General features: G+C 34.9%; 2 protein-coding genes, 1 long non-coding RNA gene and 1 pseudogene across 11 annotated transcripts in view; 3 read left to right on the top strand and 1 right to left on the bottom strand.

Moving 5' to 3' along the window:
- Positions 1 to 45: 45 nt before the first annotated feature.
- LOC106314659 (uncharacterized mitochondrial protein AtMg00310-like) lies at positions 46 to 486 on the top strand. Its single transcript, XM_013752497.1, has one exon. The coding sequence runs from the start codon at positions 46 to 48 to the stop codon at positions 484 to 486; it is 441 nt and encodes a 146-aa protein (XP_013607951.1).
- Positions 487 to 4242: 3756 nt separating this feature from the next.
- LOC106315716 (39S ribosomal protein L41-A, mitochondrial-like) lies at positions 4243 to 5504 on the top strand. 7 transcript variants are annotated; one of them, XM_013753525.1, is made up of 4 exons: positions 4243 to 4313; positions 4411 to 4581; positions 4974 to 5038; positions 5225 to 5504. In XM_013753525.1, the coding sequence occupies exons 2-4, from the start codon at positions 4437 to 4439 to the stop codon at positions 5294 to 5296; spliced, it is 282 nt and encodes a 93-aa protein (XP_013608979.1). In that variant the 5' UTR covers positions 4243 to 4313; positions 4411 to 4436; the 3' UTR covers positions 5297 to 5504. The 7 variants fall into 7 exon arrangements, with proteins under 7 accessions (XP_013608979.1, XP_013608974.1, XP_013608975.1 ...); XM_013753520.1 differs by having other exon boundaries at positions 4247 to 4313; positions 4417 to 4581; XM_013753521.1 differs by having other exon boundaries at positions 4248 to 4317.
- Positions 5505 to 6298: 794 nt separating this feature from the next.
- LOC106317255 overlaps positions 6299 to 16108 on the top strand; it is an 11961-nt gene continuing 2151 nt past the window's right edge. Inside the window, exons 1-4 of one of the 3 annotated variants that reach the window (XR_001265088.1) lie at positions 6299 to 6513; positions 7421 to 7544; positions 7680 to 7800; positions 7987 to 8198. This is a non-coding gene — a long non-coding RNA (uncharacterized LOC106317255). Of the gene's footprint in view, positions 6514 to 7420; positions 7545 to 7679; positions 7801 to 7927; positions 8199 to 16108 lie in introns of all 3 variants that reach the window. The other 2 variants (XR_001265087.1, XR_001265086.1) reach the window with 2 other exon arrangements.
- On the bottom strand, positions 8635 to 13535 carry LOC106317254 (annotated as a pseudogene).

Genomic DNA, 16108 nt, shown 5'->3' with positions numbered 1-16108 from the left:
GAAGTAATGATCAAATCCATTTTACTAGCTCTTCCGACATACGTTATGTCGACGTTTCTGCTCCCATTGGAGATCTTTGAAAACCTCGATAGTGCCATTGCACAAAAGGTTTGTTTACCCAAAGAAGAGGGCGGTATTGGCTTTCGGCTAATTCATGAGTTCAATTTAGCACTACTGGCAAAGCAATTATGGAGACTGGTCCAATACCCTGATTCACTGGTTGCCCGAGTATTAAGGGGGCGATATTATAGGATGACCTCGCCATTGAGGGCAACCTCTACTAGCAGCCCATCATATGTGTGGACAAGCATCTCCGCAGCAAGGAAGCTTTTACTGCTAGGAATCAGACAGAAGATTCACTCTGGTTACGACGTCAGGGTGTGGGAGGATCCGTGGATTCCAACGACACCTGCTAGACCGGCTAGACCTATAGCCCCTGTGATGAACCTAAACATGAGAGTCAGTGACATCATTAATCAGAAATGAAAGGAGTGGGATGTAGGATTACTAGATGATTATGTCCATCCTGATGATATACCTCTCATCCGCAGTATGGCTATAAGCTCTACTCACCGTCGAGATACTTTTTGTTGGAACTACACGAGAAATGGCCAATACACAGTCAAGTCTGGATACTGGGTTGCTCAGAACCTATTGAAGCAAGAGGAGGAAAAGGAAATATTACAGCCAAGTATCACTAAACTTCAAGCCTTTGCTTGGAAGTTGAAAGCGCCAAGGAAGATGTGCCATCTTATATGGGAATTGATCACGGGCCAGGTAGCAGTAACGAGGAATCTAGTAAGGCGTAATATGAGGTGCGATAATTATTGTCCAAGGTGTGGGGAAATAGAAGAATCTGTAACTCATGCAATATTTGAATGCCCTCCAGCCTTGCAAGTATGGTCTTTATCGGTAACTCCTACAAGTCCAGGTATATTCCCAGTGGCGAGCGTCTACACAAACATGGACTATCTTTTCTGGAGAAAAAATAATATCATTGTACCAGACCAAGACAGGGATCCTTATCCCTAGATAATATGGTATATTTGGAAGGCTCGCAATGATAAGCTTTTCAGGGGTATAGATAGAGACCCTTTGGAACTCGTTCGATACGCAGAGAGTGAATGCCAAGCCTGGTTTAACGCAAATGAGATGATACCGCCACAAGTCCGGGACAGCAATAATGATGTAAACCAAGTCTTAAGCTTGGGTAATATCTGCTTGCTAGATGGATCTTGGACAGCTTCTGATCGCTTTAGTGGATGTGGATGGGTCTGCATGGATAGTAGGGAGGACATACAACTTATGGGAACACGAAACTTTACTTGATGTGAATCAGCGTTGCATTTGGAGGTAGAAGCGCTGCGATGGGCGATGGAGAACATGCTTCAACACTCGCCGTGCCAGAGCTTTGGAACGGACTGCAAAGAGCTGATCGCAATGATAAATGAACCCCAGAAGTGGCCAAGATTTGCGACAGAGCTGGAGAAGATAGAGACGCTGCAGATTTGTTTTCCGGATTTCAAAATCACCCATGTACCACGTCTGTGCAATCAGTTTCCTGAATTTTTAGCTAAGACTGCTAGGAGCTTTCATAGGGAGCTACTTTTCATTGGTTGTTCTATTCCGGTCTGGTTACCCAGACCACCTCAAGCTTGAGTAATAGAATGACCGTTTGACGTAAAAAAAAAAAACTGTAATTTTATTGAACTTATAATAAACTGTGAGAGAAAGGAGATAAATAAATTTTAGTGTAACGAAAAGTGTTATTGACAATACATGAAAGTTATATTAAAAATTTCGTTGCATTCATACATTTGCATTAAATTTTGTATGAATAATATATAGCAGTTAGTCTCAAAAAAGATATTAAATGTCAGTTAATTATGTTTTTCTCTAGTAAGGGAGCCAGGAAATGGAAAGTCGTACAACGATAGTCTCTCTTTCGCAAAATAATGTTAGTACCAAACCATCAAAAAATCTGAATGATGCAATAAATATGCAATGCTGAAAGAATATACTTCTTAAATTATAACGAATCAAGATCCGAGTATAAAAAAATGTAGACTTAGTAGACATTGTTTGAACTGAAAAAGAAATTTTGGTGCGATTAGTAAGACTTGGTAGAAAGGACAGTTGTTCTTGAGCTTCTACAATATTTTGTTTGCTACCAAATTGTGGGATTTGATATGTTCTGAGACGTCCTGCAAAATATACAACAAAGAGATTAGTAAAGTAAACCCTTTGCGAATAGTCCGACTAATACATTAATAGTTTTGTCAAATTATATAACCGAGTACAATATTCTTAAGTATATTTATGCTTATACACTTACAGTTATGAGATGATCATAGCTTCATTGCACCATCTCCTTCTCGAAACACACGGAATAAGCTCCACTGTTAAAAAAAAATGAAGAAGGTTCAACACAGTAGACAACTAAAGTGTGGTTTACAGCCGTCTTGTAAAGACTGCCCATGTGATTTCTGAAACATCAATCAAACGTCTACTTACTTATCATTCCTTATCTTCAAATAAGTTCTTGAAAGCTTCTTTGTAAACCACATTCATCGTTGAACTCTGTGGTTTGCCATCCTTGTCAGTAATAAAGATCTTTAATCTCTCCCTTGATTTAACTTGAGAAACAGCCACGTACAATTGTCCATGCGAAAAAACAGGTCTAGGTAGATACAAACCCACCTTTGCTAGTGTTTGACCTTTTCATTGTTCAAAAATGACTTGCCATAATTGCTTGGGGTAGCACTACCGTTACCGTCCTTGTCAGTAATAAGGATCTTTAACCCCTCCCTTAATTTAACTCGAGAAACAGCCACGTACAATTGTCCATGTGAGAAAACAGGTCTAGGTAGATACAAACCCACCTTTGCTAGTGTTTGACCTTTTCATTGCTGAAAGATGACTTGCCATAATTACTTGGGGTAGCACTACCGTTTCCGTCCTCACCCATCTTCTCTTTCTTAGTTGCATCAGTGTTTGCACTCACAGAAGAATCATATTCTTCTTTGGAGGAAGCTTTTCCATCATCCAAGTTAGGTGTGCTGTCTTTTATAGATGAGACCAACTTCCTCCTTTTAGCAATCTAAAGAGGAACAAGAGAGATGAAAGGAAAAAAAATATTAAAACAGGAATGGCAAAAAACAATTGAATATAAATAATCAGTAAATAGAGTTGAGCATCGAGTTCACTTAGATCCTTGCACAGTCACCATATTTTCATTTTCCTCTACTCTAAAAGATCTCTACGAAGCTATGTTATCTAAGAGAAGGACAGTTGTGTTCGGCTACGAAGCTATGTTATCAAAATTTTGAAGCTCAAAAACTTACGTGAAACATGACAGTATCAACGATGTAAAACATTTGTCGTAGTTTTTAATTAAAATAGGAAACAAAATTTTGAGGTGCTTTATTAAAACGACACGTAAACGTAAATTTTTCCAAATGAATGTAAGAACGCCACGTAGGAAAGATAGTGTGAATGCATTAAAGTCAATGCATGTTTTTAATATACAGTAGAACCTCTATAAATTAATAATGTTGGGATTTTGAAATTTTATTAATTTATAGAGATATTAATTTACAAAAGTTTTCTTATTTAGATTTTTTATTTTAAGATATATTTATTTTAAAATAAGATATATATTTTATTTTATTGTATAGACGTTAATTGTTATCTTTTAAAATTTGACATTTATATTAATTTTATATATATGATTTGGTGTATATTATATATATTGCATAGAACATAAATGTGGTTTTAGATATAATATTACTAAATCTCATCAAAATTATATTAAGTGTTAAAAAAATATAAAGAATTTTTTATTGTGAATATAAAATAAACAATATAATAATAGGTTCTTACTTATATAAAATATGTGTACATATAAATTATCAATTTATGATTTTAATGGGACCATATATTTACATAGAATTTTTTAAAAAATTATTATCTTATTATTTTATCGATTTGTGTCAAATTTTGAACCGATCCAAGTTGAAACCGACGAAATTTATTAATTTATAGAGATTATTAATTTATCGAGTATTAATTTATAGTTGTTCTGTTACGGGATGATATTTCTAGTAATAAACATGGTAGACAAAAGTTACATATATGACGTTACCATTAGGAAAAAACTAACGCACACATTCAGTTGATGGGCTTAATTCAAGTTTGGGCCTATTCTAAATATATTCCCCACCCATCCATGCCATATCGGAAAAACCCTAAACCCATTCACACACTCTCTCTCCACAGTCCACACTGATCTTCTCCAAAATCTCCGACGGGGCGTCTGTATCACTTTCTCTCCTATATCAGTTGATGATCAACTTTGATTTGTTTGACATTGATGATCTTTGATATTCATCGATTTTTATAACTTTTTCGCTCCAGATTGATATTGATTAGCGGGGATGACGCTAGGGTTGTTATCGGCGATTGGAAGATCTTTCCGACGGAAGAGAGCGTCGTCACTTGATATTCTCTCCCCAAAACGAGCTCCAAGAGACTTCTACAAGGGCAAAAACTGCAAATCTACTGGTTTCCACACCAAAAAAGGTTTCATTTGCTTTGCTATCTTGTCGATAACCTGGCTACATTTTCTGAATTGCATCTCTATTTCTAAAGATTGACCTGAAACTTAAACAGTTGACAATCATAACTTGTTCAGTATCTTATGATTGAAAGTTGTTTGAATTTATATATCATTACCTAAGTTAATTCAGATTCTTTTGTCAAAAAATGACAATAGTAGATGAATAATAATATTACATCATTTGATGATTGGAATTTGAGAATTGATCTGTTTCGGTGAGCTATTGTTTAGTAGCGCTTATGACTGATTAATGTTTTAGCAAATTCATCATCGTAGAATTATAATATAAACGATTTTCATTTGTTTTCAGGCTTTACTTTTACTTTTGTCTAAGTTTTGTGACATTGTTTTGCAGGAGGATATGTTGTGCAGCCAGATAAATTGCCAAACTACGTGATCCCTGATCTGACCGGCTTTAAGGTTTTTATTTCACCCTATGTTTCCTTTTTCTTTGATTCATCAAATATCGAATAGCTCAGTATTCTTATTCAACACGAGAATCGAACATTAGTGAATCCCTTTTACAAGTCTTAGGTTTGTGATCCTATGCTTACTTTATGCTGTAAGTTGGTCATGTATGCTGATGGAACAATTTTTATTTTACAGCTGAAACCATATGTATCTCAGTGTCCTGTCGAGGTCAACAAAACAACTGGGTCAACTGAAGCTTCCAAGTGAAGAAGTCGAAAGAAATATGTTCCGAGTCTTCATGAGCTTAAGCAATGTGTTCTGAGAAATTCGTATTCTGTCTTTAATCCTTTTTGTTTTTTCAATGACTTCATGCAAGTTATCACAACTTTTAGGTTATGATACATATAAGGATTGCTTTAGAGCCGTCGATCCAAATCAATTTCTAATAATAAGGTTGAACGAGTGTTTTCCAAGATCGACGGATGTATTAAAAAAAAAACAGCCCAGTGTGCATTATTGTCGGTCAGTGTCAAAAGATATAACTTGTTGTAAAGTTTGCGGTCAAAAACATTGGTACTTGTCTTAGTGGTATATACCACCAATGATCTTTACCAAGATGTTAGTTTATTTGAGAACATTAACAAAAGTAATTCGAGAAACCAAAATATTCCTTCTCATTCATTAGAGGAAACGACAACAACTTTCTTTGATGTCTAATCTAAGAGAGTTCAATTACACTCAGACACACTTTTTGATTTTCTATTACATCTATAGATATTTCTTACATGTGACACACTTTGTTATGGGTCAGTAACAGATTGTGGACAATTTTGCCCTTAATGAAAATGACACTTGTGGATAGGTGATCTGTGGACGAGTGATGCGTGGTTGGGTGATGTGTGGATGAGTGATCTTAATGTGTTTATAGTAGATAACGTGGACAAACTCTCTGTTTTGATTCCATAAAACTATACAACAATACGTGGACATGAACTCATGTTACTAAAATTATACCATAAAACGTGGACAAGGACTCTGTTATCTCCAATACAAACACTTGGTTTCTTCAGTTCAATTGATAAATTATCTGCAATTAAACTTCAATCAAAATGAGAAATAGATGATATTGTGAGTATGAGCGGAGAGAAAAGTCGAAGAAGCGTTTACCTTTCGTCGGAGAGTTTTTTCTGACTTTGTAATATACAATAACGCATTTCTCACTTGACACACATACTCTTCTTATTCAATAACCAAAATACCCTTTAAAGAGACAGCTCACTCTCGTTACCTCTCTCCAGATTTCTTTTTTTTTTGTTTTCTTTTTTTTTGTCTCAATCATATCACTATATTCGGTGTCTTCCTCACCGAATTGACAACTCCGTCACCGGAGAGAATCATAACTTTCTTATTAATGTGGTTGTAGAGTGAAGCATTACACGGACTGTCTCTGAACAAATATGGATACCCATCAATTCAAACACATTGTAAGCTCTTCTTAATTTCTTGAGATTTCAGAATTGGAAAGACCGTTATCACTTTCATTCGATTGGGTTGGATTATTCTAGGTTTTGTGTTAACGGCTCTCTCATCTGTGTAAGCATTGTTTATTGTCTTGTGTATTGTTGTCTTTTGTGGCCATTAATTTTTTTTTTTTTTTTGCTAACATGTGGACATTAACTTTAATAGTCAAACTAGATTTTGATCCGCGCTTTCAAAGCGCGGGATTGTCCATTTAAAAAAAATTACATATATACATTTTATAAATTATTTTATAATGTGTTTTTTATATGCGTTGTTGGTGAAACTAAAATAATGCTATTACATCAAAATTAATAAGTCTTCTATAATTAATTTTATAATTAATTACACAAATTTTAATTTTATGAATTTTTAAAATTAGTGGATATTTATTACATTCTAATTTTAAATATATACTTTCTTGAATTAATGAAATAATTATTGAACTAACGAAATAATATAGATAAAATTAATTTTTAATTAAGTTTAGTTTGTTATTATTCTAACCATTTAAACGAATTGGGCCTCTTAAATTTTTAATTAAGTTCATTTTAAACGAATTGGGCCTTTTAAATCTAACCATTGACTATTCGGCCACTTATCAAAAGTAACGTTTATTAATTTCCAAGTTCAAAAAAAAAATAGAAAAGGAAAGGGGAAAAAAAAGGAGAGATCTAGAAACGGTCGTCTCTTCTTGGCCGACGAACAATCGATGAGATGAAGATTGAAATCGATGGTGCTATTCAAAGTTATACAACATATATTTGAGAAAGACAACTTCAGAAATAAGAAATCGAATGGTATTGATTAGTAATTAGTTTGTTTTGATTTCTCTTACGAAGAGTTGAAGTTTTGTTTTTTTTTTTGTCACAGATCCTTATGTAAAAGGCTTAGTTTTCACAGATGAAAAGTTTCTTAGATCTGAAATTATGTCACAGAAAAATATCAACCGTATCAAATGTTGGGGACTTTAACACATCTGAAGAATCGAACAAAGGTAACCATTATCAAAGCTTTTCATATAATATTTGATAAACTCTCTGATTTCACAGAAGCTTTTGACTAAATTTTAGAAAGTCATTTTGGATAATATATGGTTACCATCGCCATGTTTTGTTGTTGTTTTTTGCAGTTAAATCAGACATGTAATCTAAGTTCAGATGTAATGGTGGTGCTGCTCCGTGGTGATACAAATAGCTGAAGAAATAAGTTTATAAAAAGTGTAGCATTACACTTGCGTCTTACAAAGAAAGGTTAATAATGCTAAGAAGATAAAAAAGCCTGATAATTCTTATAAACCCCTTATCTAAAATTTCTTAATAGTATAAGATTGCTTTGTATTAGACAATAAGTAACTCAATATTAAGTGATTTGCTTTAGTTGCAGTTTCTAGGTGGTTGAATGAGTAAGGAATTTTGATAGTGTGATTCGGCTTGCAGATAGGAAGGGATTGAACATGAACTAATACTACCACCCAAAAAGATAAGTATCTTTTTATACTATACCAGAATTTAAATATATAGTAACTTACTGTTATACTGTGTTCTTTTGGCAGGACAATATGCGTAGTACATGGTACATCCAAATGGAAATTAAGAAGCAAATTGATGACAGCGACTATTAACACAACTTTCTTCAGTGCATTTAATCAGTAAGTTAATATTCCTCATTTATAATGTTCTAGAATTTAGGATTGGATGTGATTATCGGTAGTTAGGATGGGAACCGGAGTTTGATTGATTTGTTTGTTATTATGTGAAATAGTGGAAAATATATTGATTACCGTATTCCTTAAGAACTTTTAGTAAAGTTCAAATTCTCTTGTAGATGTTGTCTTATACAACACATATAGCTTGAAACATTCTTTGTTTGTTCCTGGGGATTTCTAGAACCTCATCAAGAATCATCTTTCCTCATCACAAAGCAAAAATATTTTAATCTCTTCATGTATCGAACTTTTCCAAAAGTTTCAATAATATTATAAGAGAGACTTATTAATATAAAACAGTAGCTAAACATAGAACCATAAACCGTATATAAATCCACGTTCCAACAAAGTTATAAAAAACAAAACAAATTGTCTGAAATCATAAATTGTCAAAAATCTCTCTAAAGACCACATTTTTTGTTTGACGTTGAGGTTTGCCTTCGCTGTCAACAATCAATATCTTCAAGCCTTTCTTAGAAGTGACTCTGGAAACAGCCACATATAGTTGTCCATGAGAGAAAACAGGCCTTGGTAGATAAATACCAACTTCAGACAAAGTTTGGCCTTGACTTTTGTTGATGGTAATAGCAAATGCCACACCAATAGGCAGTTGTCTCCTCCTCATCTTGAATGGCATCTTTTTATCTGAAGGAGTTATTGAAAGCCTAGGAATTAACACAGTTCGACCAACCTTTTCCCCTGTAATAACTTTGGCCTTTATCATGAAGTCATACATTTCTGTAATCTGAAGTCGCGTTCCATTCATCAATCCCCCAGTAGGATCTATGTTTCTTAGCAACATCACTGGACAACCAACTTTCAGTCGCAGACTATGATTTGGCAATCCTGATGCTTTAATTCTGTTTAAGAAATCTGGAGTGAGAGCTTGGTCATTAACAGAAAACTTATCAGAAGCGTCGATAGAATCAGAGCTTAAGTATATTCTTTCCTCTCCTGCATTAAAACAGTAAAGTGTTACTCTAGTGACCAAAAACCAAACATCTAACAAAATAATTCATGTAAAGTTTAAGGAATCGTAACTAACCATCAAGCTTATCCAGCATATGTTGATTAATCATGTTCACATCCTCGTTAGTAGGACAAAGTATAGCTCTCTCTTGAAAAAACTTTGGGTCCTTCTGCTGTAAAGAAGTAGCATCTCCATACACTGCTGCGCTTATAGCTTCTACTGGATCATCAGCATCAAGAATTAAGAACTCTTCTGGAATGTCGATAAGAGCTTCCCCATCATTTCCATCACCAATCTTTCCATCTCCAATGTCTAATATCCATTGTGAAAAATCTTGCAATTCTTTTGCCTCTTCGGTAGATAGATTATTTGACAGCAGCCGCATATTCTTGGTTAATTGCAAAACTTTTACCTGCTTCCAAAGATAAGATGAATTAAGAGCAGCCATAACAATCTCAGCCCTTCCAGCTCCATGAATGACAGGCAATACTTGTCTAAAGTCTCCACCAAATACGACAACTTTGCCACCAAAAGGTCTCTTATCATTGTCTCCAACAATGTCCAACATACTCCTATCCAATGATTCAAAACAGTGTTTACTCATCATTGGAGCTTCATCCCAAATTATAAGGGACGCTGCTTTCACCAGCTCTGCTTTATCAGTTCCTTTTGTAAGTGTGCAAGTGGAGAATTCATCTGGATTTATAGGAATTCCAAATCGAGAATGTGCAGTCCTTCCTCCCTGTAGCAATAGGGAAGCTATACCACTTGAGGCAACATTCAGACATACTTCGCCCCTGACACGTACTGCTGCAGAAAGCAATCTCCATAAGAAAGTTTTGCCTGTACCACCAAATCCATAGACAAAAAAGACGCCTCCTTTTTTCGTTATAACAGCATCAGTAATTTCATCAAAAATCTTCTTTTGCTCATCCGTAAGTTTTGGAGTGTCACGCTGAAGATCAGCTTCTAATTCCTGCCGGTCGTAACTGAGCTCATCCATGATCAAAACGTTATTATTAACTATATCTGGTAGTGGTTTAGGCATATTTTTGAACTTCTCCAAAGAAGTTCCATTACTCTTTAGAAGCTTCTCAATCTCTGTAAGCGCATATTGTTTTTTTTCCGCATCACTCAAGCAAAGATCTTCATAAAACCAAAAAAAAATCAGCTACTAACAATTCATACTATATTCCCTAAATATCTTGAGAGAAAATATAAAATATTAAGCAAATTGAGGAACCAGTATTGTACCTGGTCTATGTAATAGCTTCCTTCTCGTATGCTCAATGTCTTCAGAAAGGAACTCCCAAGTCTGTTCCCAAACGACTTCTGGTTTTGACAAAGTATTAGACATGAGCATGATAACAAAAGCTTGACGTATATAACATGCAGAACCAGTGAAACTTGCTCTCACGAGATCGTGTATATATTCCTGATCATCTTCTAACAGTCCCCTTGCAAAACATGTCTCCTTGTATGAAGGATGAAGAACCTCTTGAAACGTTTTAATGTCTTCAAAACACGTTGGACCTCTCACAATGTTAAGCAATACACGCATGTAGAACGCTTCTTCAATGTCACGTGGGGCATAGTTGATTCTCCCAATACTGAATCCTTTCTTCCTATCATGAAACTTTTTTTCTTTCTTATTCCAACAAAACCTTGTTGGAATTTCAGCTAAAGTCAGAGCCCGAGCTACTGCACTGACCTTGTTCAATTCAAACCAGCCCAAAAACATAGTGTTTTCAATAAGCTTCCTGCTGGTAACTTTTTCATATGTGTCATCATCTTTGAAGATAATGATTTGTTTTCCTGGTAGATGAAACTGCAATCTCTCAACGGGTGTTGATCTATAGTGAATAGGAAACGTAAAAATCCTCCAACCACCTTCACAGGCTGAGACATATCTGAAAAAATGGCAGATAACACAGAGATAAGGATCAATATCAACACCAGTTTCATTCAAAGGAAATGACGCATTAGTTTTTCAAAATCGACAATAGACCTTATTTCTGTAGAAAAAAATACCTGCAGTTGAAGAAGTCCTTGATTTCATTTTTTTTTCTTTTCGTTCAACTCTCCATTTCTTGAAGTGTTCTGGTCTGGTGCTTCTTTATCAGGGGGCTCAACAACAATAGTGGCACGATCCTGGCCTTTGTTAATATACTTGAATAAGTATTTTATAGAACCTGATTGATTGCACCATTCCACATTGATGTGAGCTCGAAAAGACGGAATTCCGAGGAAGATAAGGGTTTCCTCGGAATTCCATCGGAATTTAATGGTGCTTCTTTATCAGGGGGCTCAACAACAATAGTGGCACGATCCTGGCCTTTGTTAATATACTTGAATAAGTATTTTATAGAACCTGATTGATTGCACCATTCCACATTGATGTGAGCTCGAAAACGAAGAGACAATTCCTTGTTGTATGGTATCACATATCTGTTGTCACACTTGAAGCCGTTTTTCTCAACAAATCTATTTGTCTGTTCTCGTCTTCTATAAACAGGAAACCCTTCTTTGTTGACAGTAGTTACATCTGCATAAGCCTTAGGATACAGTTTAGAACACAAACCATTTTCCATGCATGGTGATTTCATGTTTACAGCTCCACAAGGACCATGAATCATCATATCTTTGATAATATCATAAAGCTCTGGCTCTTTGTCTTTATCTGGAATTTCAGCAGAGATAACCTTGTCAATGTCATCAGTGGTTGGAAATTTGGAATTAGGATGCATGAATAAGAGAATATGAGCATGAGGTAGGCCACGTTTCTGCCACTCCACAGTGTACATTGCTGAAATTGAGAAATGGAAGAGATAAATTAGTTACAGTTTAAGAAAACGTTAATAGATAAAAGAACAACTAAACACATAATAACTCACAAGAGACGGTCTTCCCTAGAAGCTCTTTGTCTGTTAAATCAATCATCAGAGAATCAAGCTTGATTTTGAAAATCCTTCCAATAATATCGGGTCTATCATCAGCAGTGAGGCAGCGTTGTTGTAGATATCTGGTGATTTCTGGCCATTTCGGATTGCAGGTGAATGTTATAAACAAATCAGGAAACCCAAAATATTTGCATATAGCCATTGCATCAAGATAGTTGTTCTTCATGTATCTTGGTCCTCCTGTGAATGAGGCTGGTAGCAAAAATCGACTTCCTTGGTCATGCATATCTTCTTTTCCTGCGTTTCGTGATTGTTGTATAGAGTCATAGCTATCCGATCTAAGGCTTTTTTGGTTCATCCGTAGATAACACAGCCTGTTAGACTCTATGGAAGTATAAGAATCGACCAAAAATTGCTGAAACAATCGCTTTGAATGCAGTAGTGTATGACACTCATTCTCTCTTTCCTGTAGACGGAATGCATACCACTGCCTCATACTAATAGTCTGCCTCTTTAGTTTAGCTGTAGCCTCTGTCTCTTTTTTTTTAATCCCAAGTCTGAACCCATCTTCACCATAAGTAAATATCAGAGGATATTGAAGTGCCAAGTAAGAAGGGTGAATCTCACTTATCCGCTTTAGCCAGCCAGTTTGTTTCTCTTGCAAAACAATATCTCTTTTATCCATGTCCAAATTGAAATCTCCTGGAATTAATGCAGCAACCTCAGATGCTGTAGGAGTGTCATACGTCCTTCCATCTTTTGCACGACTGCTAATAATGCGCATATGGAATGTTTCTTGGGGATTAGTCTCAAATCTATCCTTTGCTGATCTAAACTGATGGACATATGGATTGACCTCGTTAAGCATTGTCATTAAAGACTGGATAACTTGATTCCGAATCGACTCCTTTTTAGCTTTTTCTGCGGATTTTTTGTACTTTCTGCAAAAACAAAAGCACAGTTCTTAATATACACACAATCATATGAATTCCAAATATATATAAATTAGGGGAAACCAGAATACCCAATTATAGAAGCACGGTTGGTAACTTCATTTTCTGTGTCTACAATATATAGTTGCCCAAACTTAGCAGGGTCTCCTGCTGGAGGCTTCAAACTACCCATTAAATGATAGTTTTCTCCTTGAAGTACAATCATTTTTGGGCCAGAGCCTTTTGGAGCTGAGTGATCGAATTTTCCCCCAAGGGATGTAAATGAGAAAACCATATTTATAGCTCGGATATTGTCACGAAAATATCTACTCTGTTCATCACTGCCATGGAGTAATTGTTTCAATATAGCTGGTGAATCCTTTAACAACGGAAGCTGGACTTGTCCTTGACCACAACAAAGAGCAAATTTAGGTTTGCGTGTATGTTTTTTGTTGTTGATCCTTTCACCATACCACATTATAGCCCCACAATGTTCACATTTGTAAGTTGGATCACCGTCATCAATGTAACCTGTATTTAAAAGAATAAAATCACGAGCTGAATGTAACGAAAAGGTAAATGAATAATTTGACTGTCTTGATAAAAATAACTGATTACCACGAGATTTTCTAGAAGAAGTAGGTTTCATCATCTGGGCAGACGAAGAAGTTCTCTTCACCATCTTGGCACAGGAAGAAGTACGCTGTGTATTAATTTCTTGATTCCCTTCTTTTGATAAGACATCAGGTGATCTTTGATTGGCATTTGAATCTTTAGATATAGGGTTGCAGTTTATGGTTTCATTGTCACTTGTGTCACTTTCTTCGCTACTGCAATCATAAACTTGTTCTTTGTATAATTCAGATTCTTCTGTAGACAAAAAAAGTTGTTTTAATATAATTGGTTTATATCCACATTTTTATAAATATATAATCAGTGGAACTTAGGGGTACCATTAAAACGTTTATACCTTCATAGTCACATTGGAATGCTTGGTCCTCATCATCCTCACATGACGAATAATCATCTACACAACCATCAAATTGTTGTTCCAATGTTTTTCTACACTTCTTGGTTCTAGTATTACTCTTTAACTTGTTATCTTCAGCAACAACCTTATCTTTCCCTTTATGTGATTGAGCCAACAGACGTTAGGAAAAAAGAACAAACTCTGAGAAATCAAATCAAAATCAAAATTTCAGATTTACACTATATACCCTTAGTAGATATCTTGGAGATACATGAACCACTTGTAGAAGGTGTGCCAAGCATTGAAGGCAAGGTGTTGGTAATATCAGCTAGAACACCTGGTTTGGAACATTTTTTCTTACTGGAATAAGAAGATGGTGTATGTTCAGTGACATCTATGCTTGTAGTTCTCTTTCTCTTAAGAGTTTCTTTATTGTTGTTAGATCCTCCAACGATGTTGCTGACAGTAGTTTGATTGCTTGATTGTGCTGTTTTCATAAACATAACATTGAGTCATTCAAAACTATTACAAACAACTAAGAAAATGTTCTGGAGTTAAGTACACTTACACATAAACTTATATGAATTGCTCTTTAATCTTTTTGCTAAAGCTTTCTGATCCTTTACATTTCCACTATCTGAAAAAAAAAACATAATTTTGCAGTAGTGAGGTTAAGCTTCAAAATTTATCTAAAACATTTGATGTTTTGTGGAAGGTCTAAACCATTAGTAGGGTTTGTCCCAATAGAAACTGTCGAGAATCGCAAATTAGTAGGAATATTGGAGATATCATTTAGAACCCTCGTAAAAGCTTTCCTAAGAGGCACAGAAGTTGAAATGTTGTTCGAAGCTTCACCACACGGCTGTGTATTCTCGGATTCATTGTTGTCTGCTCTTCTCTTTCTTTTTCTCTGTTGGGATGATATCAAATCATGTGATCCTGGAGGGACCTCTTCGTTTTTCTGTGTCATTGAAATTCTAAACGTAATTAGCAATCGCGTTCATCAGTTTTTTGTGTAGGTTTTTAAATCTAGATTTTGCCAGAAAATATAGGAACAAAAACGACAACTAAATATATTGGTATCTAATCAAATTGTTGAGTAGTCTTAAAGTATATGGTCAGAATATACATTCAAACGACAACTAAATCTTGCAGTATCTAATAAAACATTTGATTAGTCTTAAAAGAATATGTTCAAAATATTACACTTGCTATAGTTACATTTGATTAGTCTTAAAAGAATATGTTCAAAATATTACACTTGCTATAGTTACATTTGATTAGTCTTAAAAGAATATGTTCAAAATATTACACTTGCTATAGTTACATTTGATTAGTCTTAAAAGAATATGTTCAAAATATTACACTTGCTATAGTTACATTTGATTAGTCTTAAAAGAATATGTTCAAAATATTACACTTGCTATAGTTACATTTGATTAGTCTTAAAAGAATAGGGTCAAAACATTTGATTGTATAATGAAGTCTTAATAAATAGAATAACATAAATTTTAAAAGCTCAAAACGACACGAGATGTCTTCTTCCAACTTTAACGTTTCTTATTTTCCTCTTCCACCTTGTTAATTTTGATTGTCATTGTGCATTGGATGTTGAATTGATGTCAGGGAGAGAAATATTCTTGTCTTCTTTTCTCTTACTGGATGGTGTGGACACTGCGTCAGTAGTAAATAATCTATACGTTAAGTAAATAGATTATTTTGTTTCCAGGACTTGCTTATAAGAAACGAACTATCAATTAAGCAGATTATTTTGTTTTGATAGGAAAAAAACAGAAATCAAAGAAAACTTAACAATGCATTAGTCTAAATAGACTTATTGAAAAAAACACAAATCAAACATAAGTTTCGAAAGAAGCAAAAACCCAACAACGTAAATAGGAAAAACAAAAACCAAAATACTGGAAAACATCAAAGCAGTCTGCTTCCAAATTAGCCAAGTTTCTTAGCAGCTTCTTCCGCCTTCTCAATTTTTACTGTCATTAAGCATGGTTTCTTTGATGTTGAACTGATGTCAGGCAGAGAAATAGAATCATCTTCTTTTCTCTTACTGGATGGTGTGG

Source organism: Brassica oleracea, chromosome C9 (genome assembly GCF_000695525.1).
Source record: "Brassica oleracea var. oleracea cultivar TO1000 chromosome C9, BOL, whole genome shotgun sequence".
Lineage (NCBI taxonomy): Eukaryota > Viridiplantae > Streptophyta > Magnoliopsida > Brassicales > Brassicaceae > Brassica > Brassica oleracea.
The sequence above is the reverse complement of the archived record's forward strand: the minus strand, read 5'-3'. Positions and strand labels throughout refer to the sequence as shown.

Excerpts from the sequence above, each read along its gene's own strand:
- LOC106314659 (XM_013752497.1), top strand. The coding sequence starts at position 46 with ATGTCGACGTTTCTGCTCCCATTGGAGATCTTTGAAAACCTCGATAGT.
- LOC106315716 (XM_013753525.1), top strand. The coding sequence starts at position 4,437 with ATGACGCTAGGGTTGTTATCGGCGATTGGAAGATCTTTCCGACGGAAG. Across the intron at positions 4,582-4,973 it reads TGGTTTCCACACCAAAAAAG|GAGGATATGTTGTGCAGCCA; the intron begins GTTTCATTTGCT and ends ATTGTTTTGCAG. Across the intron at positions 5,039-5,224 it reads CTGATCTGACCGGCTTTAAG|CTGAAACCATATGTATCTCA; the intron begins GTTTTTATTTCA and ends TTTATTTTACAG.